Source organism: Chionomys nivalis, chromosome X (assembly GCF_950005125.1).
Source record: "Chionomys nivalis chromosome X, mChiNiv1.1, whole genome shotgun sequence".
NCBI lineage: Eukaryota > Metazoa > Chordata > Mammalia > Rodentia > Cricetidae > Chionomys > Chionomys nivalis.
The window spans coordinates 100,646,750-100,673,307 of NC_080112.1; the positions used below are offsets into that span (position 1 = coordinate 100,646,750).

Sequence of the window (26,558 nt, forward strand, 5' to 3'; positions counted from 1 at the left end):
AGCTAGCTGGGTGGCCGGGACAAACAAGCAGCCTGCTCACTCTGCAACTTCTGGCCTTCACCTTCCAAACCTATAAAATCAGAGAACTAGACGCCAGACATGTTGCATTCTAGTTTTGATATTTTCCTCTCTCCTTTCTCTCCCAATCCCCAAATACACTGGAAGACACAGAAGCACATGAAAATGGGAAGAAAGAAATGAAAAACGAAGGCACCAACATATAGAAACTTGAGAAGATACACACATTCCATCTTCCCACAACCAACTGGAGATGATAAAAATGAGGTGACTTATAAAGCATCCCATACATACAGCTGGAGTGAGCCAAGTGAAGGAGACAGAAAAGCAACAGACTGCAGTTCCAGAATTATATGCAGATGGCCTTTTCTATGCCACCGTTTATTTAGATGCTTTGATGACAATAGATCCACACAGGTCTCTGCCACCCCGAGATAATCTAAATGAATGCAACCCCTCAAATGCTCTAGTTCAGGTTGTACATGGTAATCATTTGGGGGATGTTTTTCAAATGGCCTAAGATCTGCACAAGTATTTGGTGGGGGGACTTTGTACATATTGATGGTTTATATACTTAGTGCAGAGTACTCCCTGCCCTATACATTTTCATTTTCAGATGTTTTTCTGAATGAAATAGCCACTAAAATTGTGAAACAAGGTTGTTCTTTTGGGTTAAGTATTAGAGGCTAGTCACCCTTCCCCTAAGGGATATGAGAAAGTAAAAGGAGAGCCTATTCTCTCCTTTCTAACAAGCAAATTCATTCAAGTCAGAAGACAACAAAAATCAGGCTCAGTAACAAATTCCCAAATACATTAAGATTTTATGTAGATGCTACAAGTATTACCTGCCTTGATCCCTGGGGAACGACAGCCCCCATGTTCATTGGATTGGGACCTTGGATTCCACTAGGTATAGGCCCTCTAGGTCCAGGTACCGGGCCTCTGGTATCCATGCCTCTGGCCTCCATGGCACGGGCTTCCATGGCACGGGCTTCCATGGCACGAGCCTCCATGGCACGGGCCTCCATGGCACGGGCCTCCATGGCACGGGCCTCCAGTCCTCTGGCATCCATGGCTCTGGCCTCCAACCCTCGTGCATCTAATCCACGGGGATCTCTTCCACCTAGAAAGTTTTAAGAAAACCAGTGTATAGCTACAAACTTCTAGTCACATCTCTCCTTGTCTGTGACACTGTCTCCTTTCTAGTTTATCAGATTTGTAGGTAAATCATAAAAACTCTTTCCCAAGACTTCTGTCCCATATTAGAGCTGAAGAGAGTCAAATTCTTCACCAACCATGGCTATTAGTTGGAGTTGTGATGCAGTTTCCCCTTACCTCTAGCATCCATGGGTGGACCCCTCTGATCTATCATGGGTCCTCTTGGCTCTGCCATTAAAGGTCTGGGCTCAGCTAATGGACCTCCCCTCATGTCATGTGGGGGTGGTCCACGGCCTTCATGGCCAGGAACATGGTGCATGGGTGGGCCCTGATGAGGTGGTGGTGGGGGTCCCAAGTAAGCTCTAGAGATGGAGAGAAGTGACATATTTTAAAGCAGAATGTACCAACATTGAAATGTCAATCAGATCAGTATGCAAACATCCAACAGAAAATACAAATATCAGTAAATAAATGGTAACAAAGTAACATCACACAGATAAAAGAAATCTATAGAATGTAAATCTATGCATTCTAGAATTTCTTATTTGATCAGGGCATTCAAAATTAGGAAAGAATTAATAGACACTATAAGTACAATGAATATACAGTAGACTGCTTAGCAATGCAGATTCTGGATTCAGAATAAATGGCTGAAATTACCATTTATTAGCTATGTGATCTGGGTCACTACCTTAACCACTATATGCCCTGGTTTCTTTACCTGTAAAATAGGACTAAGAATAGTCATTTCTAAGGTTATATGGATTTATTTGTCTCTCTATCTTTGTGGGGCTGAGGATTGAACCTAGGGCATTGGAAATGTTAGGCAAGTGCTCTTACCATGGGAGTTACACCCCCGGCCTAAGGCAGATATAATGAGGTGATTTAAGTACTTAGAGAAAAGCTAGAGGTGTGATCCCCACCAACATCAACAACTATTGTCATTAATAGTACCATTACCTCACGTTTTCCTTGTTTAGGTATACATTACTATAATTTTCAATTTCTGAAAATACAACAGTCATTGTTGGCTCAAAGTTATCTTCTTTTACTTTGAGAGGGTTTTTTGTAGCTTTGGAGCCTGTCCTGGAACTCGTTCTTGTAGACCAAGCTGTCCTCGAACTCAGAGAGATCTGCCTGTCTCTGCCTCCGGAGTGCTGCAATTAAAGGCATGCACTACCATCACCCAGCTTCAAAGTTACCTTCTTAGCTATACGATTATGTTTTCGGAAAAGTGCTTCGTTTTACACAGTGGTTACAAATCTTATTTATCTTTTGAAGTAGGCAAACAGGTCCAACCATTTGCTTTCAAAGTAAGGAAACTTTTCAACTTCTCAAGGTGTTTCCTTCTACATGAGTACTTACCTAGGCTCTACCTCTCCAGTTACAGACATTAAAGTGCCTCCCCGTGGGTCATTGGGGGCATCTCCTAACAGACCACGAGGAGTTGGGACATTGGCAGGCAAGGCTCCCCGCTGCATAGCTGCTCTGGGGTCTTGCATTGGCACTGACAGGGAAACAAACAGGGAATTACTGCTGTGAAAGACACATTAGGAAACAAGAAATGACTCTATACCGCTGACAACGTAATTCAGACACCTTAGAGTGGGTGAAACCTCACCACAGCAGAATCCTCTTGCAGCTCAAGGACAGAAGCAGGGTGTAGGCAGAATCAGTGCCATTTTAGAGGTATGGATGGAATTATATAAAGAACAAACTGGGGAGCCACCTGCCAAGGAGTAGCACTGTAACCTGAATAAACTTATGATCCTGGTTTTTCTTCTAATCAATCTTATGTTAAGAACCAGAGTCACAAAAAAAGGTAGGTTCTTGGCATAGGAACCCTGCCATGGCTCTGCAGGAACCTGCTGTCTCCTTACAGACTACTATTCCAGCCAAGCCTCCTGATACCAGTAGGGAGAGAGTAGATCTTTGGACAGATGCCCATATCATCCATGTTCTCTGACCTGTGTGAAAAGGTCAATCTTAGGCTTGTGGCCCCAAGAGAAAAAAAAAAGCCACAAAACTAACAAAAAAGAAAAATACCCCAAAACACTACCTTTTTGGGGTTCTGAATGTGAGGATGACTGCCAAGCAGCTCCTTTCCTTTCAACACCCCACCCTGAACACCACAAGCAGAAGGAAACCCGCAGATACAATGGATACCTTGAACTCGCTCAATTGATGCAGGCCCGGCGGGTCCCACGGGCGAGTGCTGTAGGGTTCCTAGGTGAGCAGTAAGTTCAAAAGGAGAAATAGCAGACACTTAAAATAGCTTGCACACACACAGGAACATACACATATGGAGACTGGAGACTTACATGTCAGTAAAAGCCGAGAGTTCGTTAGTTTGCCCCGGCCTACAAAACTTCCTAAATACAGGAGGCCTTTCTCTTATCCAACAGTTCCACTTTGACAGGCATCTTTCTTAAGGAAAACGTGTGTACTGGTTTACTTGGGCAAGAATAACCAGCAATTTTGGACTCTCCTTTCTGTTACTACAGAATTTTCCTTTATGTCTTCTTGTGCATTAAAAAAAGAAATAGAGAAAAATGTATTTTCAGAAATAAAACATGAAATAAATTCCAATGGAACGTGACATGAGATTTATCAGAGATAGGCCATTAATGGACCCACACTAATGGCAATACTAATTTTGTCTTATTTAAAAGTTAGAAGCTCCATTGGGAACAGAAGCCAGGAGCAAATCCAGTCCTGGGACACTGGCGGATCAGGACTGAGCCTGTATTCTGACCCAAACTCAGCAATCTCCACCGGAACAGGTACAGGGAAGTAACCGCTGAGCTACTGAGCTAGAGCCAAAGACTGCTGAGGGTCCGGACATGAATCTGGGACCTAAGAATAAGGGAGTAGACCTAAGCCAGGACACCGGTGGGTCTTGAGCATGAGTCTAGGACCTCCCAGGAACTAGGCCTGAGCCATGACCTCTGCCAGTCTGGGCATAAGTGAACCTGGGACCTCCAAGGGAACAGGCAGGAACCAGAGATCTTGGCGGGGACAGGCATGAGTCTGGGTACTCAGAGAGAGTAGGGCTGAGCCAGGACTTCTGTGGACATCAAAGGGAATAGGAACCTGAGTCCTAGCGTGAGTCTGGGACCTCTGAAGGAGTAAGCAGGTCCTCTGCAGGTCCAGGTGCACCTGAGGCAGTAGACAGGAGCCAGAAACCTTTCCACATCCAGCTCCAATCCAGGGACTTCTGCAGCAGGGAATCCAGACCAGGACTTACAGATCCAGGTCAAAGCAGGTAACCTAGGCCATCTTTGCTCTGAGGCAAGGAACTCCACCTTGGGCAACAAATTCCACAGGAGTGGCTCTGAATGAGCTACCTAGGACAGAGAGGACCTGAGGAGACAAGCTCCACTGGGAGCAGAAGCCAGGAGCAAATCCAATCCTGGAAGCCAACCCAGTCCTGGGACACTGGCAGACCAGGATTGAGCCAGCGAAATGACCCAGAATCAGTTATCTCCACCGAAACTGGAGTGGGATTGAACCAGCTACCTAGGACAGAGAGTGAATAAGCTCCACTAGGAGCAGAAGCCAGGAGCAAATCCAGTCCTGGACACTGGCGGATCAGGACTGAGCCAGCAACCAGATCCAGAGTCAGCTATCTCCACCAGAACAGGTTCAGGGGAGTAACGCTGAGCAAGTGACCCAGAGCCAGAGACCGCTGAGGGTCCGGACGTGAATCTGGGACCTTCAAGGGAATAGGCCTAAGCTAGGGCCATGATGGGTCTGGATGTGAGTCTAGGACCTTCAAAAAACTAGGCCTGAGCCATGACCTCTGCCAGTCTAGGCGTGAGTGAACCGTTGACCTCCAAGGGAATAGGCAGGAACCAGAAATCTTGATGGGGCCAGGCGTGAGTCTGGGTACTAAGAGAGTAGGGCTTAGCCAGGACTTCTGTGGACATCAAAGGGAATAGGCAGGAACCTGAAATCTCTGTGGGTCTGAGCGTGAGTCTGGGACCTCTGAAGGAGTAAGCAGGTCCTCTGCGGGCCTGGGTGCACCCGAGCCTGGGACATCCGAGGCAGTAGACAGGAGCCAGAAACCTTTCCACATCCAGCTCCAATCCAGGGACTTCTGCAGCAGGAAATCCAGACCAGGACTTACAGATCCAGGTCAAAGCAGGTAACCTAGGCCATCTTTGCTCTGAGGCAAGGAACTCCACCTTGGGCAACAAATTCCACAGGAGTGGCTCTGAATGAGCTACCTAGGACAGAGAGGACCTGAGGAGACAAGCTCCACTGGGAGCAGAAGCCAGGAGCAAATCCAGTCCTGGGAGCCAACCCAGTCCTGGACACTGGAAGATCAGGACTGAGCCAGCAACCAGATCCAGAATCAGCTATCTCCACCAGAACAGGTACAGGGGAGTAACAGCTGAGTGAGTGAGCCAGAGCCAGAGACCGCTGAGGGTCCGGACGTGAATCTGAGACCTTCAAGGGAGTAGGACTAAGCCAGGACCCTGGTGGATCTGGGCGTGAGTCTGGGTACTCGGAGGGAGTAGGCCTGAGCCAGGACCCTGGTGGATCTGGGCCTGAGTCTGGGTACTCGGAGGGAGTAGGCCTGAGCCAGGACCTCTGTGGGTCCTAGCGTGAGTCTGGGACCTCGGAGGGAGTAAGCAGGTCCTCTGCGATTCCAGATGTACCCAAGCCTGGGACCTCCAAGGCAGTAGATTGGAGCCAGAAACCTCTCCAGGTCCAACTGCAACCCAGGGACTTCTGCAAGAGGGGTTCCAGACCAGAATTTATAGAAACAGGGCAAAGCCAGTAACCTAGGTCAAAGTAGGCCTGAGACAGCAAACTCTAAGGGAGCAGAGCAAAGCACAGGAGTGCTGAGCTATCTCCAAGAGTAGAGTAACCAAAAGGGTAACTAGAACTGTGACACTGACTGTACCACGAGGAACAACCACCTGAGCTTTGGATTCACTGGAACCTAGATTATACAACAGAATCTCAGACAGCCCCAATCACACCTATTAGTGAAAAGATGAGTAGAAAAGGTAAGAACACACGTGACATAGCAAAGAGAAACACAACTCCAGTAAAACCTAAAGACCCTACAATAGCAATACCTGAACATCCAAATATGGATGAAGAAGAAAATGACCTAAAAAATAACTTCAAGAGAATGTTTGAATCTCTAAAAGAAGAAATGAGAAATTCCCTTAAAGAAATGGAGGAAAAGATAAACAAAAATTGGAAGACGTCAGCAAATCACTTAAAGAAAACCAAGAAAAAGAAATCAAACATATGAAAGAAACTATTCAGGACTTGAAAACTGAAATAGAGGCAATAAAGAAAACACAAACCGAGGGAATTATAGAAACAGATATCATGAGAAAACAATCAGGAACCACAAATGCAAGCATGAACAGAATACAAGAAATGGAAGAGAGAATCTCAAGCGCTGAAGATACAATAGAGGAAACAGACTCATCAGTTAAGGAAAACATTAAATCTAACAAGACCTTAACCCAAAATATCCAAGAACTATGGGACACCATGAAAAGGCCAAATCTAATAGGTATAGAAGAAGAAGTTCAACTCAAAGGCACAGAAAATAAATTTAACAAAATCCTAGAAGAAAACTTTTCCAACCTAAGGAGAGATATATCTATGAAAATACAAGAAGCTTACAGAACACCAAATAGACTGGATCCAAATAAAAAGTCCTCTTGTCACATAATAATCAAAACACTAAACATAGAGTAAAAAAAGAATATTAAAAGCTGCAAAGAAAAAAGGAAAAACATATAAAGGTAAACCTATCAGAATTACACCCCACTTCTCATTGAAGACAATGAAATCAAGAAGGTCGTGGTCACGCATTATGCAGACGTTAAGAGAACATGGGTGCCACCCCAGACTACTATACCCAGCAAAACTGTCAATCACCATAGAAGGTCAAAACAAGATATTCCATGACAAATCTAGATTTCACCAATACCTAGCCATAAACCCAGCCCTACGCAAAACTCCAACCCAAGGAAGATGGCTGCAAAACACAGACAATTGATGGTCTCAAAGTAGCAAATCCCAAAGAAGGGAAAAATGCATTAATTAAAATCACCAACAATGAAAACTACATTAACAGAAGATAGCAATCACTGGTGATTAATATCACTTAATTCACCTATAAAAAGGCACAGGCTAACAGATTGGATACGAAAACAGAATCCATCCTTCTTCTGCATACAAGAAACACATCTCAACCTCAAAGACAGACATCGTCTCAGAGTAAAGGGTTGGGAAAAAAATAAACCAATGGACCTAAGAAACAAGTGGGTATAAGTATCCTAATATCTAACAAAATAGACTTCAAGCTTAAATCAGTAGAAGGAGACAAGGAATATCATTTTATATTAGTAACAGGAAACACCCATCAAGAGAAAATCTCAATACTGAACATCTATGCCCCAAATACAAGGGCACCCTCATATTTCAAATACTTCTAAAGCTTAAATCATACATTAAACCACACACACTTCAACACTCCCCCTCTCACCACTGGATAGGTCAATCAGACAAAAAATGAACGGAGAAATAAGAAAACTGACAGACGTTATGGACTTAACAGACATCTATAGAATATTCCATCCAAACAGAAAAGAATATACCTTCTTCTCAGTACCTCATGGAACCTTCTCAAAAATTGACCACATACTCGGTAACAAAACAAACCTCAACAAATACAAAAAAATTGGAATAACCCAATGTACCTTATCAGATCACCATGGTATAAAACTAGAAGTCAACAGCAATACTAATTCCAGAAAGCCCACAAACACATGGAAATAAAACTAGAAGTCAACAGCAATACTAATTCCAGAAAGCCCACAAACACATGGAAATTAAAAAATGCTCACCTGGAATGGCACAGGAACTTTCATCTGGCGATGGATCGAGAGAGAGACAGAGACCCAATTTGGATCAACCGTCTGAGCTCTTAAGGTCCAAATGAGGAGCAGAAGGAGGGAGAACATGAGCAAGGAAATCAGGACCACGAGGGGTGCACCCACCCACTGTGACAGTGGAACTGATCTATTGGGAGCTTTCCAAGGCCAGCTGGACTGGGACTGAATAAGCATGGGTTGAAACTGGACTCTCTGAACAAGGCGGACAATGAAGGCTGATGAGAAGCCAAGGACAATGGCACTAGGTTTCGATCCTAATACATGAACTGGCTTTGTGGGAGCATAGCCTGTTTGGATGCTCACCTTCCTGTACCTAGATAGAAGTGGGAGGACCTTGGTCTTCATGTAGAGCAGGGAATTTGGACTGCTCTTCAGTATCGAGAGGGAGGGGGAGTGGACTAGGGGGAGGAGAAGTGGAGTGGGGATAGGGGGAGGGGAACAGGGGGAGGGGGCAATATGTGGGAGGAGGGGGACGGAAATGGGAAACGGGGAGCAGTTGGAAATTTTAAGTAAAAAAGAATAAAAAAAAAAAATGCTCACCTGAATCATCAATGGGTCAAGGAAGAAATAAAGGGAGAAATTAAAGACTTCCTAAAATTCAATGAAAATGACCACACAACATACCCAAATTTATGGGACACAATGAAAGCAGTGTTAAGAGGAAAGTTCATAGCACATAAAGAAGCTGGAAAAATCCCACACTGGTGAATTAACAGAACATTTGAAAACTTTAGAACAAAGAGAAGCAAACTCACCTAAGAGAACTAGACTAAGGAAATAAAGTGAAAGGTGAAGTCAACAAATACTAACAAAGAAAACAATAAAAAGAATCAGTGAGACAAAGGGTTGGTTCTTAGAGAAAAATCAACAAAATAGATAAACCTTTATCCAAACTAACCAAAAGGCAGAAAGAGAATATCCAAATTAACAAAATCAGAAATGAAAAGAGGGACATAGCAACAGGCACGGAAATCCAGAGAATCATCAGGTCATATTTAAAAAACCTGTACTCCACAAAATTGGAAAACTTAAAGGAAAGGACAACTTTCTGGATAAATATCACTTACCAAAATTAAATCAAGATTAGATAAGCAAATTAAACAGACCTTAACCGGCTGAAGAAATAGAAACAGTCATCAAAAGTCTCCCAACAAAAAAAAAGAAGCCCAGGACCGGATAGATGGTTTCAGCTCAGAATTCTACAAGACTTTCAAAGAACTAATACTAATACTCCTCAAATTATTCCACACAATAAAAAACATTGCCAAACTCCTTTTTCTTGAGGCTACAATCACCCTGACACCCAAACCACAGAAAGACATTACTAAGAAAGAGAATTACAGACCAATCTCACTCATGAACATTGATGCAAAAATACTAAATAAAATACTGGCAAATTGAGTCCAAGAACACATCAGAACCATCATCCATCATGATCAAGTCAGCTTCATCCCAGAGATTCAGGGATGGTTCAACATATGAAAATCTGTCAACATAATCCACCATATAAACAAACTGAAAAATAAAAGCCACATGATCATCTCATTAGATGCTGAAAAAGCTTTCAACAAAATACAACATCCCTTCATGATACAGGTCCTGGAGAGAGCAGGGATACAAGGAACATACCTAAACATAATAAAAGCAATATACAGCAAGCCAACATCAAACTAGAAGGAGAGAAACTCCCAGCAATTCACTGAAATCAGGAACAAGACAAGGTTGTCCACTCTCTGTATCTATTCAATATAGTTCTTGAGGTCCTAGCTAGAGCAATAAGACACCAAAAGGAGATCAAGTGGATACACATTGGAAAAGAAGTTAAACTTTCACTGTTAGCTGATGATGTGATAATTTACATAAACGACCCCAAAAAGTCTACCAAGGAACGTCTACAACTCATAAACACTTTCAGCAATGTAGTAGGATACAAGATTAACTGAAAAACATCAGTAGCCCTCTTGTACACAGATGATAAAAGGGCTGGGGGAAGAAATGAGAGAACCAACACCCCTCACAATAGCCACAAATAGCATACAATATCTCGGAGTAACTAACTAAATAAGTGGAAGACTTGTATGACAAAAACATTAAATGTTTGAAGAAAGAAATTAAAGGAGACACCAGAAAGTGGAAAGATCTCGTATGCTCTTGGGTAGGCAGAATTAACATAGTAAAAATGGCAATCTTACCAAAAGCAAACTACAGATTCAATGCAATGTTCATCAAAATCCAGCAAAATTCTTCAAAGACCTCGAAAGAACAGTATTCAACTTCATATGGAAAAGCCAAAAACCCAGGATAGCCAAGACAATCCTGTACAATAAAAGAACTTCTGAAGGCATCACAATCCCTGACTTCAAAGTCTACTATGGAGCTACAGTACTGAAAACAGCCTAGTATTGGCATAAGAACAGACAGGAGGACCAATGGAACTGAACAGAAGACCCGAATATCAATCCACACATCTCTGAACACCTGATTTTTGACAAAGAAGCAAAGAACATCAAGTGGAAAAAAAGAAAGCATATTTAACAAGTGGTGCTTGCATAACTGGATATCAACATGTAGAAGAATGAAAACAGACCCATATCTATTACCATGCACAAAACTCAAGTCCAAATGGACATTAGACCTCAACATAAAGTCAGCCACACTGAACCTTATAGAAGAGAAAGTGGGAAATACACTTGAACGCATTGGCACTGGAGAATACCTCCTAAATATAACCCCAGCAGCACAGACACTGAGAGAAACAATTAATAAATGGGACCTCCTGAAACTGAAAAGCTTCTGTAAAGCAAAGGACATGGTCAATAAGACAAAACGACAGCCTAGAGAATAGGGAAAAATCTTCACTAACCTCACATCAGAGGTCTGATCTCCAAAATATACAAAGAACTCAAGAAATTAGTCATCAAAAGAACACATAATCCAATAAAAAAAAATGGACTATAGACCTAAACAGAGAACTCTCAACAGAGGAATCTAAAATGGCTGAAGGACACTTAAGGAAATGTTCAACATCGCTCATCATCAGAGAAATACAAATCAAAATAACTCTGAGATTCCATCTTTCACCTGTAAGAATGGCCAAGATCAAAAACACCAATGACGGCGGGCTGGAACCAAGATGGAGGAGTACACGAGGGAGCCATGCCCCTGGCGAATTGTGGATGACTGTGGTGGTGCCTTTACCATGGGTACCATAGGTGGTGGTATCTTTCAAGCCTTCAAAGGCTTTCGAAATTCTTCAGTGGGAGTAAACCACAGACTCCGAGGGAGTTTAACAGCTATTAAAACCAGGGCTCCACAATTGGGAGGTAGCTTTGCAGTTTGGGGAGGACTGTTTTCTATGATTGACTGTAGTATGGTTCAGATAAGAGGCAAAGAAGATCCCTGGAACTCCATCACTAGCGGTGCCTTAACAGGAGCCATCCTGGCAGCAAGAAATGGACCCGTCGCCATGGTGGGGTCGGCTGCCATGGGAGGCATTCTCCTTGCTTTAAATGAAGGAGCTGGTATCTTGTTGACAAGGTTTGCCTCTGCACAGTTTCCCAATGGCCCTCAGTTTGCAGAAGACCACTCACAGCTGCCACCATCAAGCCAACTGCCACCCTCACCCTTCGGAGACTACCGACAGTATCAGTAGGACATCCTTCCCAGGAGTCCTGTGCCTGAGTGGACTGGAGTTCAGTAGGGTTTCAGAAGATCAAGTTACAGTCTCTTTAAAGTCGTAGGTGGGGCACCGTGGCCAAGCGGGCCATGAAGAGACATTTAGTACATTTTTCTATTTAAACGAGACTCAGAGGGGAGAAAAGATACTGAGTTTATTTATTCACACGTGGATTGCATTTGTGATCAGAATAAATGTCTAATGCATTTAAAAAGCATATATATACACATACTTAGAAGATAAAGGACCAATGGGCAAATAACAGTGAAACTTGGCCATCATTTCCTTCAGGACTCCTCTGCCTGGTATTTTGTGTACAGTTATTCAGACAATAAAAGGTTCCTGGGACTTAAAACAAAACAAAACAAAACAAAACAAAACAAAACAAAACAAAACAAAACACCAATGACAACTTATGCTGAAGAGGTTTGCGGAAAAGGGAACAGTACAGCCTTGCTGATGGGAGTGCAAGCTGGTACAACCCCTTTGGATGTCAGTGTTGCAATTTCCCAGAAAATTAGGAAACAACCTTCCTCAAGATCCAGTAATACCACTTCTGGGTATATATCCAAAGGATGTTCAATCAAGCAACAAGGACATGTGCTCAACTACGTTCATAGCAGCTTTGTTTGTCATAGCCAGAACCTGGAAACAACCTAAATGCCCCTCGACCGAAGAATGGGTAAGGAAAATGTGGTACATTTGCACAATGGAGTACTACACAGCAGAAAAAAAAAACAACAGCTTGAATTTTGCAGGCAAACGTATGGAGCTAGAAAGCATTATTGAGTGAGGTAACCCAGACACAGAAAGACAAGTATCACATGTACTCACTCATAGGTGGTTTTTAAACATAAAGCAAAGAAAGCCAGCCTACAAACCCCAGTCCCACAGAGAATTTAGACAACCATGAGGACACTAAGAGAGAGTTACATAGACTTATTCTACATGGGAAGTAGGAAGTAGATAAAGACAAGATCTCCTGAGTAAATTGGGAACATGGGGGACCTTGGGGAAGGATTGAAGGGGCGAGGGGAGAGGCAGGGAGGGTAGGAGAGAAAAATGTAGAGCTCAATAAAAATCATTAAAAAAGGGGAGAAAAAGAAAAAAAAGAATTGTTCGTGCTTGTGAGTGTGGCTTTTTAATTTCTTCACATGCTTAAAAAATGTATTTACTCACTTAAAAAACCCCAAAATGTGAAGGGTATAATAAAATGATGTAAAAATGAAAAAAGTTAAACATTTCTGTCAAAAAATATTAAAGGGGTCAATGCAGCTGATGAACTTTCCATGAAAGAGAGTTACGAACGAAACAGCCTACTACATAAAGTCTATGATTATAAAAAACATGACAAAGATTAATGAGCCAACACGGTAATCAACATTAAACAAAGGAGGCGGGAAAGCAAGAAGCACCATCTCAAACATCTCTTGTCACCATTACAAATGCACAAACGAACAAAGATTCCAGGCAAAGGAAGACAAATTTGGTCACAAATGAAAACATTATTGTTTCCTATACTAGGTACTGAAGGAAATTATTTTTTAATCTCATTTCATTGTAATCTTTGTATCAATAGATCCTTGAAATAGTTTCAAAATGCAAGTCAATTCCTTTTGCTAATTCTTTCCAGAAAGATGGGACTAAATTACAGTAGGAAGATGTCTCATAGAAATATGTGTTAAGCAGCTGAGGGATTCACTGAGACTAATAGTCTAGGAAGAGGGAGAGATTTAATGGAAGCCTAAGTCCTTTTCACTACTGCAAAGGTACTTTGGGTTAGATACAGCACGTATTGACAGCAATAGGATGGAAGTACACAGCAGCACAGAAGCATGGAATGCTTTAGAGGGAAGAGGAGCTATTTGGCAGAAGTTTGTCTTGTTGCCATTTATCTGATGAGACATGTGTAGACTCTTCATTTCAATCACCAATCACTCTGTATAAACCATGGCCTATATATCTTAATATTTTGCTTTTGAAGTAGGTTTCTCTTCTAAGAAATTCACTAAAAAGAAAAATATTAAGTCCCTCTGTTCTTGTTCAAAGCAATCTATTCCCATCACAGGAGGAACCTTTTGAGTAAGCACAGTATTTTGAAAATTAATTCTGAAATTAACACTGGCAGTATAGAATGATGGGAAGAGGGCAAATTTTGTTATTACTTTTTTTTTGGCTTTCCAAGACAGGGTTTCTCTGTCTAACAGCCCTGGGTGTCTTGAAACTTGCTTTGTAGACCTGGCTGGCCTTGAACTCACATAGATCTGCCTTCTCCAGAGTGCTGGGTATGTCACCACCTGGGAAGGGCAGATTTTGGATTTAAAGATTTTAATTTTTAAGTCAAAAAAGAACACCAGATCATTCTCAGAGGTATGAGTATGTACTTACCGTATCCCATTGAGAAAACTCCTGTGCTTCCATTTCTTTACCTGTAAAACTGAGGCACTGCCACCTACCTTAACAAGGTCATCCACAGAAACAAGGTGACTGAGTATTTATAGTATATATTCAGTTTCCTTTTTTCTATTGTCTGTTGTTTTGAACTGAACTACTATACTTTCTCTTCCTTCAGACTCCAATAATATATGAGGAAAGAATGCAAAGATTCTGGAAGGGCTGCTGATCCTATATATACAGTGTTTTTGCCACAGTGCAGGAAACACACTGCAACTATGCTTTAATAGACCTCTCTTTGCTCCCAGTTTGCTACAGGGATTATATCTTGACATCTACAGTCCTGGTCATATACTATATTCTCACTAGTAAATCTTCTTACAAAGTCAACAGCTACTCACAGATTGAGAACATGCCAGTGGATTTGTCAGACTGTCAGGAAACAAAGGATGCATTTGCTGTATCACCAATTCCTGTAGAACTAGGCTCTGAATATCCCCTATGGAAAGTCTGGACCAATAGAAGTTTTGTTGACCATTAAAACATTCTACATCTGCAATGTCCAGTGTGGTCTTCATTAGCACGTGTGGCTACAAAGTACTTGGCTACTGAACACTTGGAATGCAATTATTGTTCCCAGGAAATAAGACCGTTAAGCGTTACTTAATTTAAACTTGATTTTAATTAACTTAATCTTTAAATTGCCACTGGTGGTTAGTGGCTGAACATTAGACAGTGCAGATATAGAACATTTCCATGTTCAGTAAATATACAACAGATATTTAATATTTAACCTTGTCCTCTTTCCATGGGCACTGGTCCACCTCCTTGCATTCCCACTTGGGCTTGCATGACTCCTAGAAAATAAAGGGCAAGGAAAAACATATTTGGTCTGTAGAAAAAAACAATAGTGGCTTAGTTTACAAATGTCATCATTTTTTCCCACAAAGGAGAAGCATATGATGGAAGATGATAACTATCATCCATCCATGCAGAAAAACAGAAGATGAAGTCTATCAGGACATCATACTTCAGTGACAAATGAGCTCAGAAGGAATATTTCATCTCAATTACTAAAATTGTGGCAGAAAGCCCTTTAATGGAGAAAAACAATGCCTATTACCCACAAGCCTCCTCTCATGGGAGGCAGTATCACTCTTAGGGTATTTTATAAATGTGTGGTTATATTATTTAGTTCTGACAAAGCTCTTTAGGGGCATGGTTAACCCTGAATGAGATGGTACCAGGGATACTAGGTGGCCTACAAAGTATGAGGAAATCCTACAAAATCAAGCTGATTTTGTGTCTGAAAACCTTTCAAATGACTCACTGAACATTCATACAAAGGAAAAGCTATGTTGCCACCTTAACCTAGAATCTGAATCTGTTTTATTTGTAAACATAAGTTATATGTACTGTTTTAGTATATATACACTGACTTTTCTAGAAATGCAATTTCTTAGTAAATTATGGAGACTGCAATTAGTAGCATGATACCTCACTATTTAGGAAAACCACATCAATAGTCCTTGTGGTATTTGAATTACCAAAGCAAACATTACTATAACAAAGAGTAATCAATGCACCACAAATCCTTGTCTGATCCCTTCCACATAGCAATAACTCTCTTTTCCTCAAAGGAGCAAGATATGCTCTTGAGTGGGGACAAAAGGAAAGCTGATTTGTTTGCAGTTAATTAATACTTCCTTAAAATAGAAAGTATACATCACACTGTCCCTATCTCATTGAACTTGCTAAGCACTAAAAAATTTAGGGATTAAGTACCCAGAGAACTGGGTGCTAGTCTAGCTCTTGATACTAAGTAACTGGGATTCTGAACAAGTGTCTCAATAAAATTACTACATTCTCGACTTCCTCATCTGTAAAATGAACAGGTTGTTCCAAATGGCAGTCCTCAGAAGGTGGCCCCCAGCTAGACAAGCCACATCACTACCAACAAGAAAAATGCAAACACTAAAAATTCTCAGGTTTTGCATCTCAGATTTATTAAATTATAATTGGCAGAAGGGACCATCAACCTGCATTTTATAGGCCCTTCAGGTAATTCTAACACACAATAAAGTTTGAAACCACTGATCTAAAATGATTTGAAAGCTTCCTTCCAGTCACAACGTTCCATTCCATTAAATCCAGACCAATTAACAACACAACGCAACGGTTTAGAATATGAGGAAAAGATAGCAGAAGGCATTATGAGCATAATTTCCCACATTAAAAAAAATCATATGTAACACCTTAATTTGTACAGGCTAACTTCCCAATGATGTAACTGGTGGTCAGATTGTAGGAATCTTTTATGTTATACTACTTGCTTGAGTACAAATTTCTTTACAAATATTGTCCTCTTCTTTGAAACTTGGCACTGATGAGTGTTTAGTGGCATTTTATTTTTACGTTATTTGTAACCCCAAACCATAAAGGAGGCTGTTTTTGTTGGCCATCTGGCTTTGCTCTTTTACAAAGCTCTTAAACAGTTTCTTCCTGCACTTTTAAGTTGTTTTTTCTCTTCTTAGTAATTTTCAAGCTCTATAGGATAGCTAAAAAAATTACCAAGACATTTTAATGAATTCATAAATATATAAACTCAACATCTCTTGAAAATTAATTATTTTAATTTTATGGATACACTCAGTTTTGCTTTTAGGTTCTTTTTTGGGGGGTGTTTTTATTGCTAAATTTTTTTTTGTGCCTGGTGCTAGGGACTGAACATGAGACTTTGGACATGGTAGACAAGTGCTTTACCACTAAGCTACATCCCCATCTTCATTCATTTCCTCTTCTTGATATCTTGTAGTTTATTATTTTTCTAATTAATTAGTAGCAGTATGGAACTTACTTTATTGGTTAGTAACATGGGTATTTGGAATATTCATTTCCCTTTACTATTTCTCATACGTATTTGTATGGAGTATAAACATATATTACTTTTTGTTTTAATTTATACTATTTATGATTTTTATTTCCTCTTTAAATAGCTATAGTATGTTTCTTAATTTTCCAAGTCAAAACTTCTTCCCACTCACCTTTTAATTATTTCTAATTTTATTGGTTTAAAATGAAACTATGTGATCTGTAAAAGTCTCTACTGCCTCAAATTTGTTAAATTGTATTTATGGCTAAGTACTTGGTCTTTTTTAAAGGGTTCAATGATCATTTGGAGTAGGGAGTATACACTGCAGCCAAGAGATGCAAGGCTATCTCTAAATATTAAATGGAGCTTGTTGATCCCATTAATTACCTATTGAATATGCACAGCCATTTTTTATCCAATAGGACAAGGTTACTCAACCTGTCTAGAAAACGTACTGATATAGTCTATGCTAACATTTCATGACAAGGTAAGTACAGAAATGGAGAGCAGATAGAAATCTCTATGAATTTGACACTATTGTGACATCCAAGTGTGTGGCCAGCACACGTGTCTCACTTAAGATTTCATTTAGCTGGTGGTGACATATGCCTCTAATCCCAGTACTTGGGCATCTGAATTAGAGGGATTACCAAGTTTGAGGCCAGCTCCAGCTACATAGCAAGACCTTTTCTTCCAAATAATACAAAACAAAGTCTTCAACCTAGAACCCATGTTATAATTACACATATATTTTATGTATTTTATATCAAGATCCTATTATTAAATAGTAACTGCACTTCAACAGTTGCTATTATAAATCCTCAGCAAAGAAATAAAATAGTAAAATCTCTAACTGAAAGTTACCTGCAGGGGCTAAAGAACCAGGGCCAGGTCCTGCTACAGCTGCAGCCATTTGCACTGGGGCAGGTACTCCACCTGGCATAGAAGCTTGCATCAGAGGTGCACCATTGACATGCATTCCGCCCTGACCAAGAGAAAAACAAGTGTGAGCAAGTCTCTGCAGCCTCAGCATTAGGTTTATCACATACTCTGAATTTCAAAGAAGCAAACTGAAGTACATGGCTTGAGCCTGGTTATGTGAATGCAGTTAAAATGAAGCATATGCCTACTATAGAGGCTAGTGTAGTCTTATTCATGTGGCAAGGCAGCAGATAACAACCCATCCTTGACATCACTGACTGGTGCCTAAAAATAAGTTGAAAATGTACCTTATGTTTAAGACAAAAAAGGGACTGAGACTTCACAAAAATCCTGCTGGTAAAATTTTCAAGTTTTAATAATTTCTGTCCCTGGATGTAACTTTCTTGAATGTGTATATAATTTGTAAATGATACATTAAATTGCCTGAGAGAAAGGGAATGTAATCTTTTCATGAGGCATTCCATAGAGAACTATGCCACATTTTTGGAATGTAAAGAACTGCAAAGAGGCCGGGCGGTGGTGGCGCACGCCTTTAATCCCAGCACTTGGGAGGCAGAGGCAGGCGGATCTCTGTGAGTTCGAGACCAGCCTGGTCTACAAGAGCTAGTTCCAGGACAGGCTCCAAAGCTACAGAGAAACCCCGTCTCGAAAAACCACAAAAAAAAAAAAAAAAAAAAAAGAACTGCAAAGAATAAAAAGTTTTTTAAAAATCAAACTCAGTTTGGAGTCCGAGTTCAGTACTATCCTACCCTTTCTGCATGTCTCTGCAGTCTGTATATAGTACAACAGTTTAGTAATAAAGTGACGTATGAGATTCAGAGTAGAGATGCTTCTCATATGGGCTGCTTCTTAAAGCAACAGCAGTGGTTTACCTGTTGGATAAAGTCCAAAACAGCATGGATCCCAATAGCTCATGACTGGTTCACATGTTTACCCCTGACCTTATCATTGTGAGTGGTGATGGTAAAGGGGAGTGATATGTACTGGCTTTCTTGTTTTCTTCAGATACATTTCAAGACCTCTAGTGGATATTCAAAGCCTTATATATTTAACTTGTCTGAATATATCACTGCTTTTCTCTATGGTTCATTTTAGAGGTTTATAACAATAACTAAAAATAGAACTCCTCCTCCAAGACATGGTTTCTCTATGTAACAGTATTGGCTGTCCCGAACACTGGGTAGACCAGGCAGAGATTCACCTGCCTTTGCCTCCCGATTTCTGCAATTAAAGGTGTGCACCACTACCGCACTGCTCTCTGCCTCTCAAGTGCTAGGATTAATGGTATGTATCACCAAATCTGGCTAACCTATTAACCAGTTAAATTTTTTTTCAAGCCAGGAATAGTGGTGCATGCCTTTAATCCCAGCATTCAGGAGGCAGAGACAGGTGGATCTTTGTGAGTTACAAAGTCGGCCTGGTCTACACAGTGATTTCTACGACTGTCCCAAAGCCATATAGAGAGACCCTGTCATACATACATACATATATATATATATATATTCCTCAATTTTTTTGTGTCCACATGTACACCCCAGCACACATATGGAGGTCAGAGATCAGAAGACAACTTGCATAAGTTTTCTTTTTCCACTATATGACTCCTGGGGATTGAACTAAGGTTGTCAGGTGTGACAATAAGCCCCTTTATCTATTGAGCCATCCTGTCATCCATCCATCCATCCATCCATCCATCCATCCATCCATCCATCCATCCATCCATCCATCCATCGTGTGTGTATATACTATGGCACACTCGAGGACAATTTGCAGGAATATATTCTTTCCTTCCACAATGTGTCTCCCAGTGATTGAACTCAGGTTGTCAGGCCTGATAGTAAGCACCCTTATTTTCTGAACCATTTGCAGTTCCCCAGTCTTGGTTTCTTTTTTTGGAGGTAGGCTTCAGTTTTGCTAGGTAGCCAAGGATGACCTTGAATCCTGATCTACCTGCCTTCATCTTACAAGTGCTAAGATTACAGAACCACCATGCCTGTTCCTATCAGTGGCTTTATAAGTAAGGTTTTCCTGGAATACAATCAGATACATTTACATATTAGCTCACATTACAGAAATGATAGAGCTTTTAAAGGCAACGATATTTACTGAGTTTCTTAAGAAAATGTTTATAAATTTTTGCCTTATACCATCATCGGATTCATCCACATTTACCTCAGCCCACCCAGTACGTGAAAAATTGTGGCTTATTTTAGTTTATATTTTTAGACTGAATACTTAATTTCAGTTTTGTGAACTGTTTATGCTTACAATTCACTTTGGTATTTTTAAAAATAATTTATAAGCTTTTTTGCTTATGAAAAAGAGATATAGCCGGGTGGTGGTGGTGCACACCTTTAATCCCAGCACTTGGGAGGCAGAAAGAACTCTGAGTTCGAGGCCAGCCTGGTCTACAAAGGGAGTTCCAGGACTTTTTAACAGCTAGGACTGTTACACAGAGAAACCTGTCTCAAAAAACCAAAAGAAAGAAAGAAAGAAAAAAAAAAGAAAAATAGAGATATAAAGATAAAAACAACATAACCTCCTATGTGGCTTTCATCTATACCTCATATTACTACTCCTTAAATAACTACTCAAAATTCTTATACACATTTAAAATGTTTATATTTGGGCTTGAAAGATGCCTCAATGCTTATAAACACTTGTTTCGCTTGCAGAGGACTTGGGTTCTGTTCCCAGCATCCACATGGAAGCTCAAAATAGTCTGTATCTCTAATTCTAGGAACGCTGATATCCTCTTCTGGCCTCCTTGGACGCTTCATGCACAGTGTACTTACATATATGCATAAAAACAGATACACATAACATAAATCTTTAAAACATACTTATAAATATTGAACTATTTTTGCATTTCACTTAAAAGTTTGAGAACTTATGCTAATACATATATCCATATGGAGAATGTTTCCATATTTACTTAATTTTACTTTCTGTATGCCATTATATTTTTGAGTTATCTGTGCTGATACCACATATTCTTGCCCACTTAATATTATATGGCATTAGGTTTCTAAAGGTCATTTCTATTCATACATGTAGTTTACTTAACTGTTTAAAGTTTTCCATTGGATATATACCAAATTTTCTCCACTTTTCACTAATGAACATTTCATGTGTTTGTAATATTTGCTACTATTATATGGCAATAGACATCTTTGAGCATGACCACTCTAAATTCTAAATACTCTTTATTTAGAATTAATCTTTTGCCCATCTTATGTGTGACAAATCCTTTTCCCATTTTGTCTTTAGTGTTTAGTTCCTTTTCTTTATATAAACATCAACCTTTAGATGTATTAAATGTTTATGTCCATAGGGTTACAATCATGCTTTTGAATATGTGCTTGGTCCTTTGTTATTGCTGAGAATGGAGGCAGTCAAAATGCTTGCCTCATTTTGCTGCTATGCAGATTAAATGAGATAACAAGGAATACTAAAGTGATAATCACAGTAGCAGGTATACACAGCCACAAAAAATTAGCTTACTAGAAAAGGGTTTACAGGAAGGATCTCTATTTTATTAACTTGGAACGGAGTCTACACTCTTTCAGGTAGCATGTGCTCTGCAATCTGGAAATTTCTCTTACGCCTAAAAATTTTAATTACCAGCTCTGATTCCTGCTGTTTCTTCTCTCAATATTCCCCTGGAAAGAAAATAACATTTTAAGACAGATTAAAAAGAATACTGTAGAATAAAACCCTACCAAAGATTGAGCCTGAGGGGCCTGAGGATTCTGCTGGTTCATTGAAACATTGGGTCCTGAGCCAGGCCCACCAACATGGACTGGCTGAGGGTTGCCTGAAATCAGCGTTGGGATATTTGTCTGGCGATGCAGAATTTTCTAAAAAGTGAAAAGATACATCTATCAGCTCTCTGTTTAACAAGCCAATCAGGCAGTTCTTATCCCACTCAAAGAATATCCTACTATTTCCATATAAGAATCAGAAGCACTCACCAGGGCAATCTCAGGATCCACAATTCTCATCACTACCTGTGCTTGTAGCAAAGCATACGCCAGCTGAGGATTCTGAAGCAACATGTTTCGTGCTTCCTGGGGACTATTCTGGACACAGAGCTGAGAAGGTAAGCAAATTCACCTTCAGGTTCAATACTAAGAATCTGATAATGATTTGAGCCATTTCATCTCATAAATGTAATATTCAAGACAATCTCAGTTACTATTGATTTTCTTTATGAGACAGTGTTTCATGTATCCCATTTTGGTACTGAACTCACTGTGACCCTTCTGCCTCAGCATCCCAAGTGGTGAGACTAAGGCACACAACATCATGTGATTTAGCACAACACCTGGTGATTTAGCACTGATTTTGACATTGAACAAAAAAATCTTGGCCATGGCAGGCAAGAAAAAGTACTTATAGTACGGTAATATTATCACTTATGGGCAAAGCTATAATTTAACATGTATGGGGGCACGGAAAAATGCTGGACAGTTTGGGCAGGACTGTTTGTGTATAAAAACAGCTCTGTGTATAAAACGTGGAAGATGTAGTGTCTACAGACTCAATTACTTAAGCCCAGGGAATTATGTTCATTAACTCCTTGAAAAGCTAACGTAAATTGTTTTGTTTATAATCTAATGCCTCCTCCCACCTTCATCTGTTTCATCAGCTCAAACATCTGTTCTGGTGGAAGACTAGCAACTGCTTTGCTAATAGATTCAGGGGCATCCTCGGGGTTGATGGTCTCTCCATAAGGTGACTCGATGACAGGTGTGCCAGTGCCAAGGCCTGATTAGGAAGAAAGCAAACAACAAAGTTAGGAAGGCAAAATAACACCCTAAGTCATTTCAAGTGTCTATTTTCCAGAGTGTCTGTGAGCACCAACCGTAACTTGAAACTCTGGAACTGAAAAGTAAGTCACAGAAGGAAAAGTCAGCGAAGGAAAGTGACAGTATACCTTCTGCTCTTAAGAGGATAGCAGACACAATGATAATGCCATTACTGATTTCATTGACAAGTCACTTCAGAAGAAAAGCATTTAAACAGACAAAGACATTAATTTCAAGGATTTGTGGAACTGCCTTTAGGCTTGGTGGTCCTGAACTCCCCTTTAACTGGAAACCAACTCCTAGGGAAGAGAAAGATTTCTAAAGTCAAGTTGCTTAAACATACACATCAGGTAAATACACTCAGGTACCTCTGGGGCTAACCACCCTCAGCATCTTCTAAAGCATAATTACAAATGGAAAACTTGCATTGCCTTATCTTCAGTAACTTGTAATGGATTTGGTTTGGATTTATACTCACTTTTGAGTTCCTCTTTGTTCTTTTCACTGGCAGCATTATCCACTCGAAGTGCTCGCCCACTGAATTCGCGACCATTCAGGTTCCGCATGGCACTAAGGGCCGTCTCTTGGTCTTGGTATTCACAGAAGCCATAACCCTTTGGTTTTCCTGTCTCCCTATCATACACCAATCTGAAGAGCAAAACCAAGTATCAGGAACAAATGCTACATACGTACAGACTGACTTCCTGCTAACATTGGCATGTTCGAATTTAGCCCACAGAAAGATACCCTTGTAGCAGGCAGTTTTTTATAAGTTTGAGGCCAGCCTGGCTAAAGAATGAGTTCTGAGGCTGGGCGGTGGTGATGCACGTTTTTAATCCCAACACTCGGGAGGCAGAGGCAGGCGGATCTCTGTGAGTTCGACACCAGCCTGGTCTACAAGAGCTAGTTCCAGGACAGGAACCAAAAAGCTACGGAGAAACACTGTCTCAAAAAAATCAAAAAAACAAACAAACAAACAAACAAAAAATGATACCCTTCTAACTCTGCTTTTGTGTTTTTGAAACATTTTTAATGAAAGAAATCTTTCAGCTAAGACTGGATCTGAATAGTAAAGCATGTATATTTATCACAAAATCTGTGGTGATTTTTAAGGATCTCCCATGAATAGCTTAAAAGAGGGTCTCACCTGAAACTAACAACAGGCCCAACCTCAGAGAAGATGTCCTTCAGCTGTTCTTCAGTAGCTTCATACGGAATGTTTCCCACTAAGGAACAGATAATGCATTAAAATGCTGGGACAGTAAGGAGCTCTTTGGTGAGCAAGTAAACAGTAGGCTTTCTAGTTTTATCAATAAATATGTAACAACTGACTGGATATTCTCCAAAACCCCGCTTCCACTGTTTCTTTTCAGACCTCAGAACAGAGCCAGAGACTAAATAAAAAAGATGTCTTCCAAACAGTTCTTGGACAGATATGACAACTAGCATGTTTCCCCTAACTCTGATGAAAATCAATGTTTAAGCACTGGTATTTACCCACAGAACTGGGAGTTCAACCAGTGACTACCAAAACCAGAAACTAAACGGGGTGGGCTCGTGTCTTTATTTCTACGCATGAACACACTTGTGGAGGGTTAGCCATGAATAGGGGAGGCCTTTTAAAAAGCACTCGGAACGGCTTTGGCACGTTTCTTTCAAACAGTGCTTCTGGTTCTTTTTGAGAGTCTTATATGTAGCTCTGACTCGCCTTGTTATGTAGTTCTTGGCTGGCCTGGAATTCGAGGCAATTCTACAGCCTCCAAAACGTGCTTAAAAGCAAGACACATATTTTAGAAGTAACTCGTTTAAATCCTAAAAATTGCTTAGTTTCGCTTCTCTAAAATGTCCCTGAGCGTCATTCATTCATTCATTCATTCATTCACAACCCACCTCAAGATGCCAGGTGGCCGCTACCACTATGGTTGGATGAAACATTACAAGTAAAAAGCAAGCGATATTACGCGTTTATGAGAGGGCGGGAAGTGGATATAGGGTCGATGGCTTCAGAATAAAATCTGTATTTTGGGCTAAGAGAAGCAGCACGGAACAGGGACGCTCTGTTTCCACGCACCTTTTCTCCTAAAAAATAACTGAGAATCATGAAGGGGAAAACGCAGAGAAGACAAACGCTAGAGTCTAGCTCCCTGAACCACACTGCGGAAAATCTCCAATACCTTGGAGCCGAGGTGTCGCGGGGGTGGTGGTGGGGGGGGGGATCTGTTTGCCCACGAGTACACCAGGCTGCCGCGTCAAAGGGCAGCGGCGAAGCGGCAAGCCCGCCCCGACACCCGCTCCATCTGGGGACCGCAGGGGACGTCCCTCCCTGACCGGAGAGGCGCCACCGAAATCCTCTCACCGAATACAGAACGCAGAGAACGATCCACCGCAGGGTCTCTAACAGGCAAACCCGCCATGGCTCACCCCCTGAGGTGGCTTCCGGTGCGCCTAAGCACACTTCCGTGGGAGAACGAGCCCGGGGCCGAGCGCGCCTCCGTCCGGTGGGAGCCGGAAGCACCTAGACGGAGCCACCGCGGATACCGCTCCCCGCGTCACGCTGTGGGTTCCCGCCTAGCGTTTGGTCTGGGGGCGGGCCAACAGGCTAGTGGGAAGGGCTAAGGCCCGGGGAAAGGGGCGTTGACCAAGCGTCGCGGGGCGGGGCTATGCTAATTTGAGACTCTGCGTTTGCTGTCTTTCCCTCTCTGTCATTTTCGCTGGCTCTCACCCCAGCCTTTAAAAGCAGCGCTGTAGCGGCATTACAACAGGGAAGTCATTTGTTTTCAGCTCTGGCACTCTCATCTCAGGTCTATCCTACTAGAAATGCGGAGGCCTTCCCCAGTAGCATAATCCTATTATTTTGTTGAGACTTGGCTGAACAGAGGGAAGAGCTGAGACAGGCTGCAGAATGAGAGGACTCGTAAAGTCTAGTACCAGCGATTAATAAGAAAGCCTAGGGAGAACGTACTGTGCTCTCTCATATAGTCCCTGGGTTCCAGATTCTTATTGTTGGTGCAGTGTGGATATTAGCAGGGAAGCTTTGAAACGATGAAAAATGCCATTGGCTGTGATTGTGCACACTCCAGGGATACCGCAAGAACAGTTGCTAACCTGCCACTGGGGTTGGAGGAAATCCAGAGTAGGTATCCTGAGGAGAATAGGATTAAAGGAAGAACAATGGAAGGAGTCAATAGCACTGCCACCTGAGAAAATCTACTATCTGGTAAAGGAAGTCCAAAGTAGTACAATAAGCACAGAATTGGAGGCATGGGCTTAAAAATATTAATTCCATGGGCTGGGTATGCGGCTCATCGGTAGAGTGCTTACAAACCATGCATGAGACCCTAGATTAAGTCCCCAGGGGGAAAAAAACATACCACCTGTATTGGCACACACACACACTGTGGAACATATCTCAAGGAGTAATTCTGGTAAAGAGAGGGAAGTTTGGGAGTATCACCAGTTCAACTTACAATCACTATGTGAGCCATAGGATATCTTAAATAATAGACTTGTTCAAAGCTTGGTATTTCTAGCTCTGTAAAAGGCACAGATTCAGAATTTTGGTGCATCGCAGTTCAGTGTAGTGAGTTTTCACTAAGTGAATGTATGGCTAGGTAGATTTCTCACCTAATGTTTTCAAACTGCAAAAGATTTACTTAGGATACTCAACTAAGAATAGGGGTGCTTGAACCCCCACACCAATCTATATAAAGGGTGAGATTTTACACAAGGAACTGGAGAGTCATTTTTAGTGAGTG

At 41.1% G+C, this 26,558-nt stretch overlaps 2 protein-coding genes across 4 annotated transcripts in view; one reads left to right on the forward strand and one right to left on the reverse strand.

Annotated features, from left to right (window-relative positions):
• The window catches only part of Cstf2 (cleavage stimulation factor subunit 2), a 41,287-nt gene extending 15,927 nt beyond the window's left edge, over positions 1-25,360 (reverse strand). Inside the window, exons 1-13 of one of the 3 annotated variants that reach the window (XM_057759357.1) lie at positions 25,160-25,360; positions 23,951-24,029; positions 23,282-23,451; positions 22,626-22,762; positions 21,967-22,086; positions 21,715-21,852; positions 17,915-18,035; positions 14,973-15,035; positions 3,343-3,402; positions 3,042-3,143; positions 2,542-2,683; positions 1,354-1,538; positions 864-1,141 (exon numbers count right to left, since the gene is read on the reverse strand). In XM_057759357.1, the coding sequence (XP_057615340.1) occupies positions 864-1,141; positions 1,354-1,538; positions 2,542-2,683; positions 3,042-3,143; positions 3,343-3,402; positions 14,973-15,035; positions 17,915-18,035; positions 21,715-21,852; positions 21,967-22,086; positions 22,626-22,762; positions 23,282-23,451; positions 23,951-24,029; positions 25,160-25,217 (1,653 nt within the window). In that variant the 5' untranslated portion in view covers positions 25,218-25,360. The remainder of the gene's footprint in view (positions 1-863; positions 1,142-1,353; positions 1,539-2,541; positions 2,684-3,041; positions 3,144-3,342; positions 3,403-14,972; positions 15,036-17,914; positions 18,036-21,714; positions 21,853-21,966; positions 22,087-22,625; positions 22,763-23,281; positions 23,452-23,950; positions 24,030-25,159) is intronic. The other 2 variants (XM_057759355.1, XM_057759356.1) reach the window with 2 other exon arrangements.
• Positions 11,236-12,125, forward strand: LOC130867402 (mitochondrial import inner membrane translocase subunit Tim17-A-like). Its single transcript, XM_057759361.1, has one exon. It carries the CDS (start codon positions 11,242-11,244, stop codon positions 11,758-11,760), a length of 519 nt encoding a protein of 172 aa, XP_057615344.1. The 5' UTR covers positions 11,236-11,241; the 3' UTR covers positions 11,761-12,125.
• Positions 25,361-26,558: the final 1,198 nt, after the last annotated feature.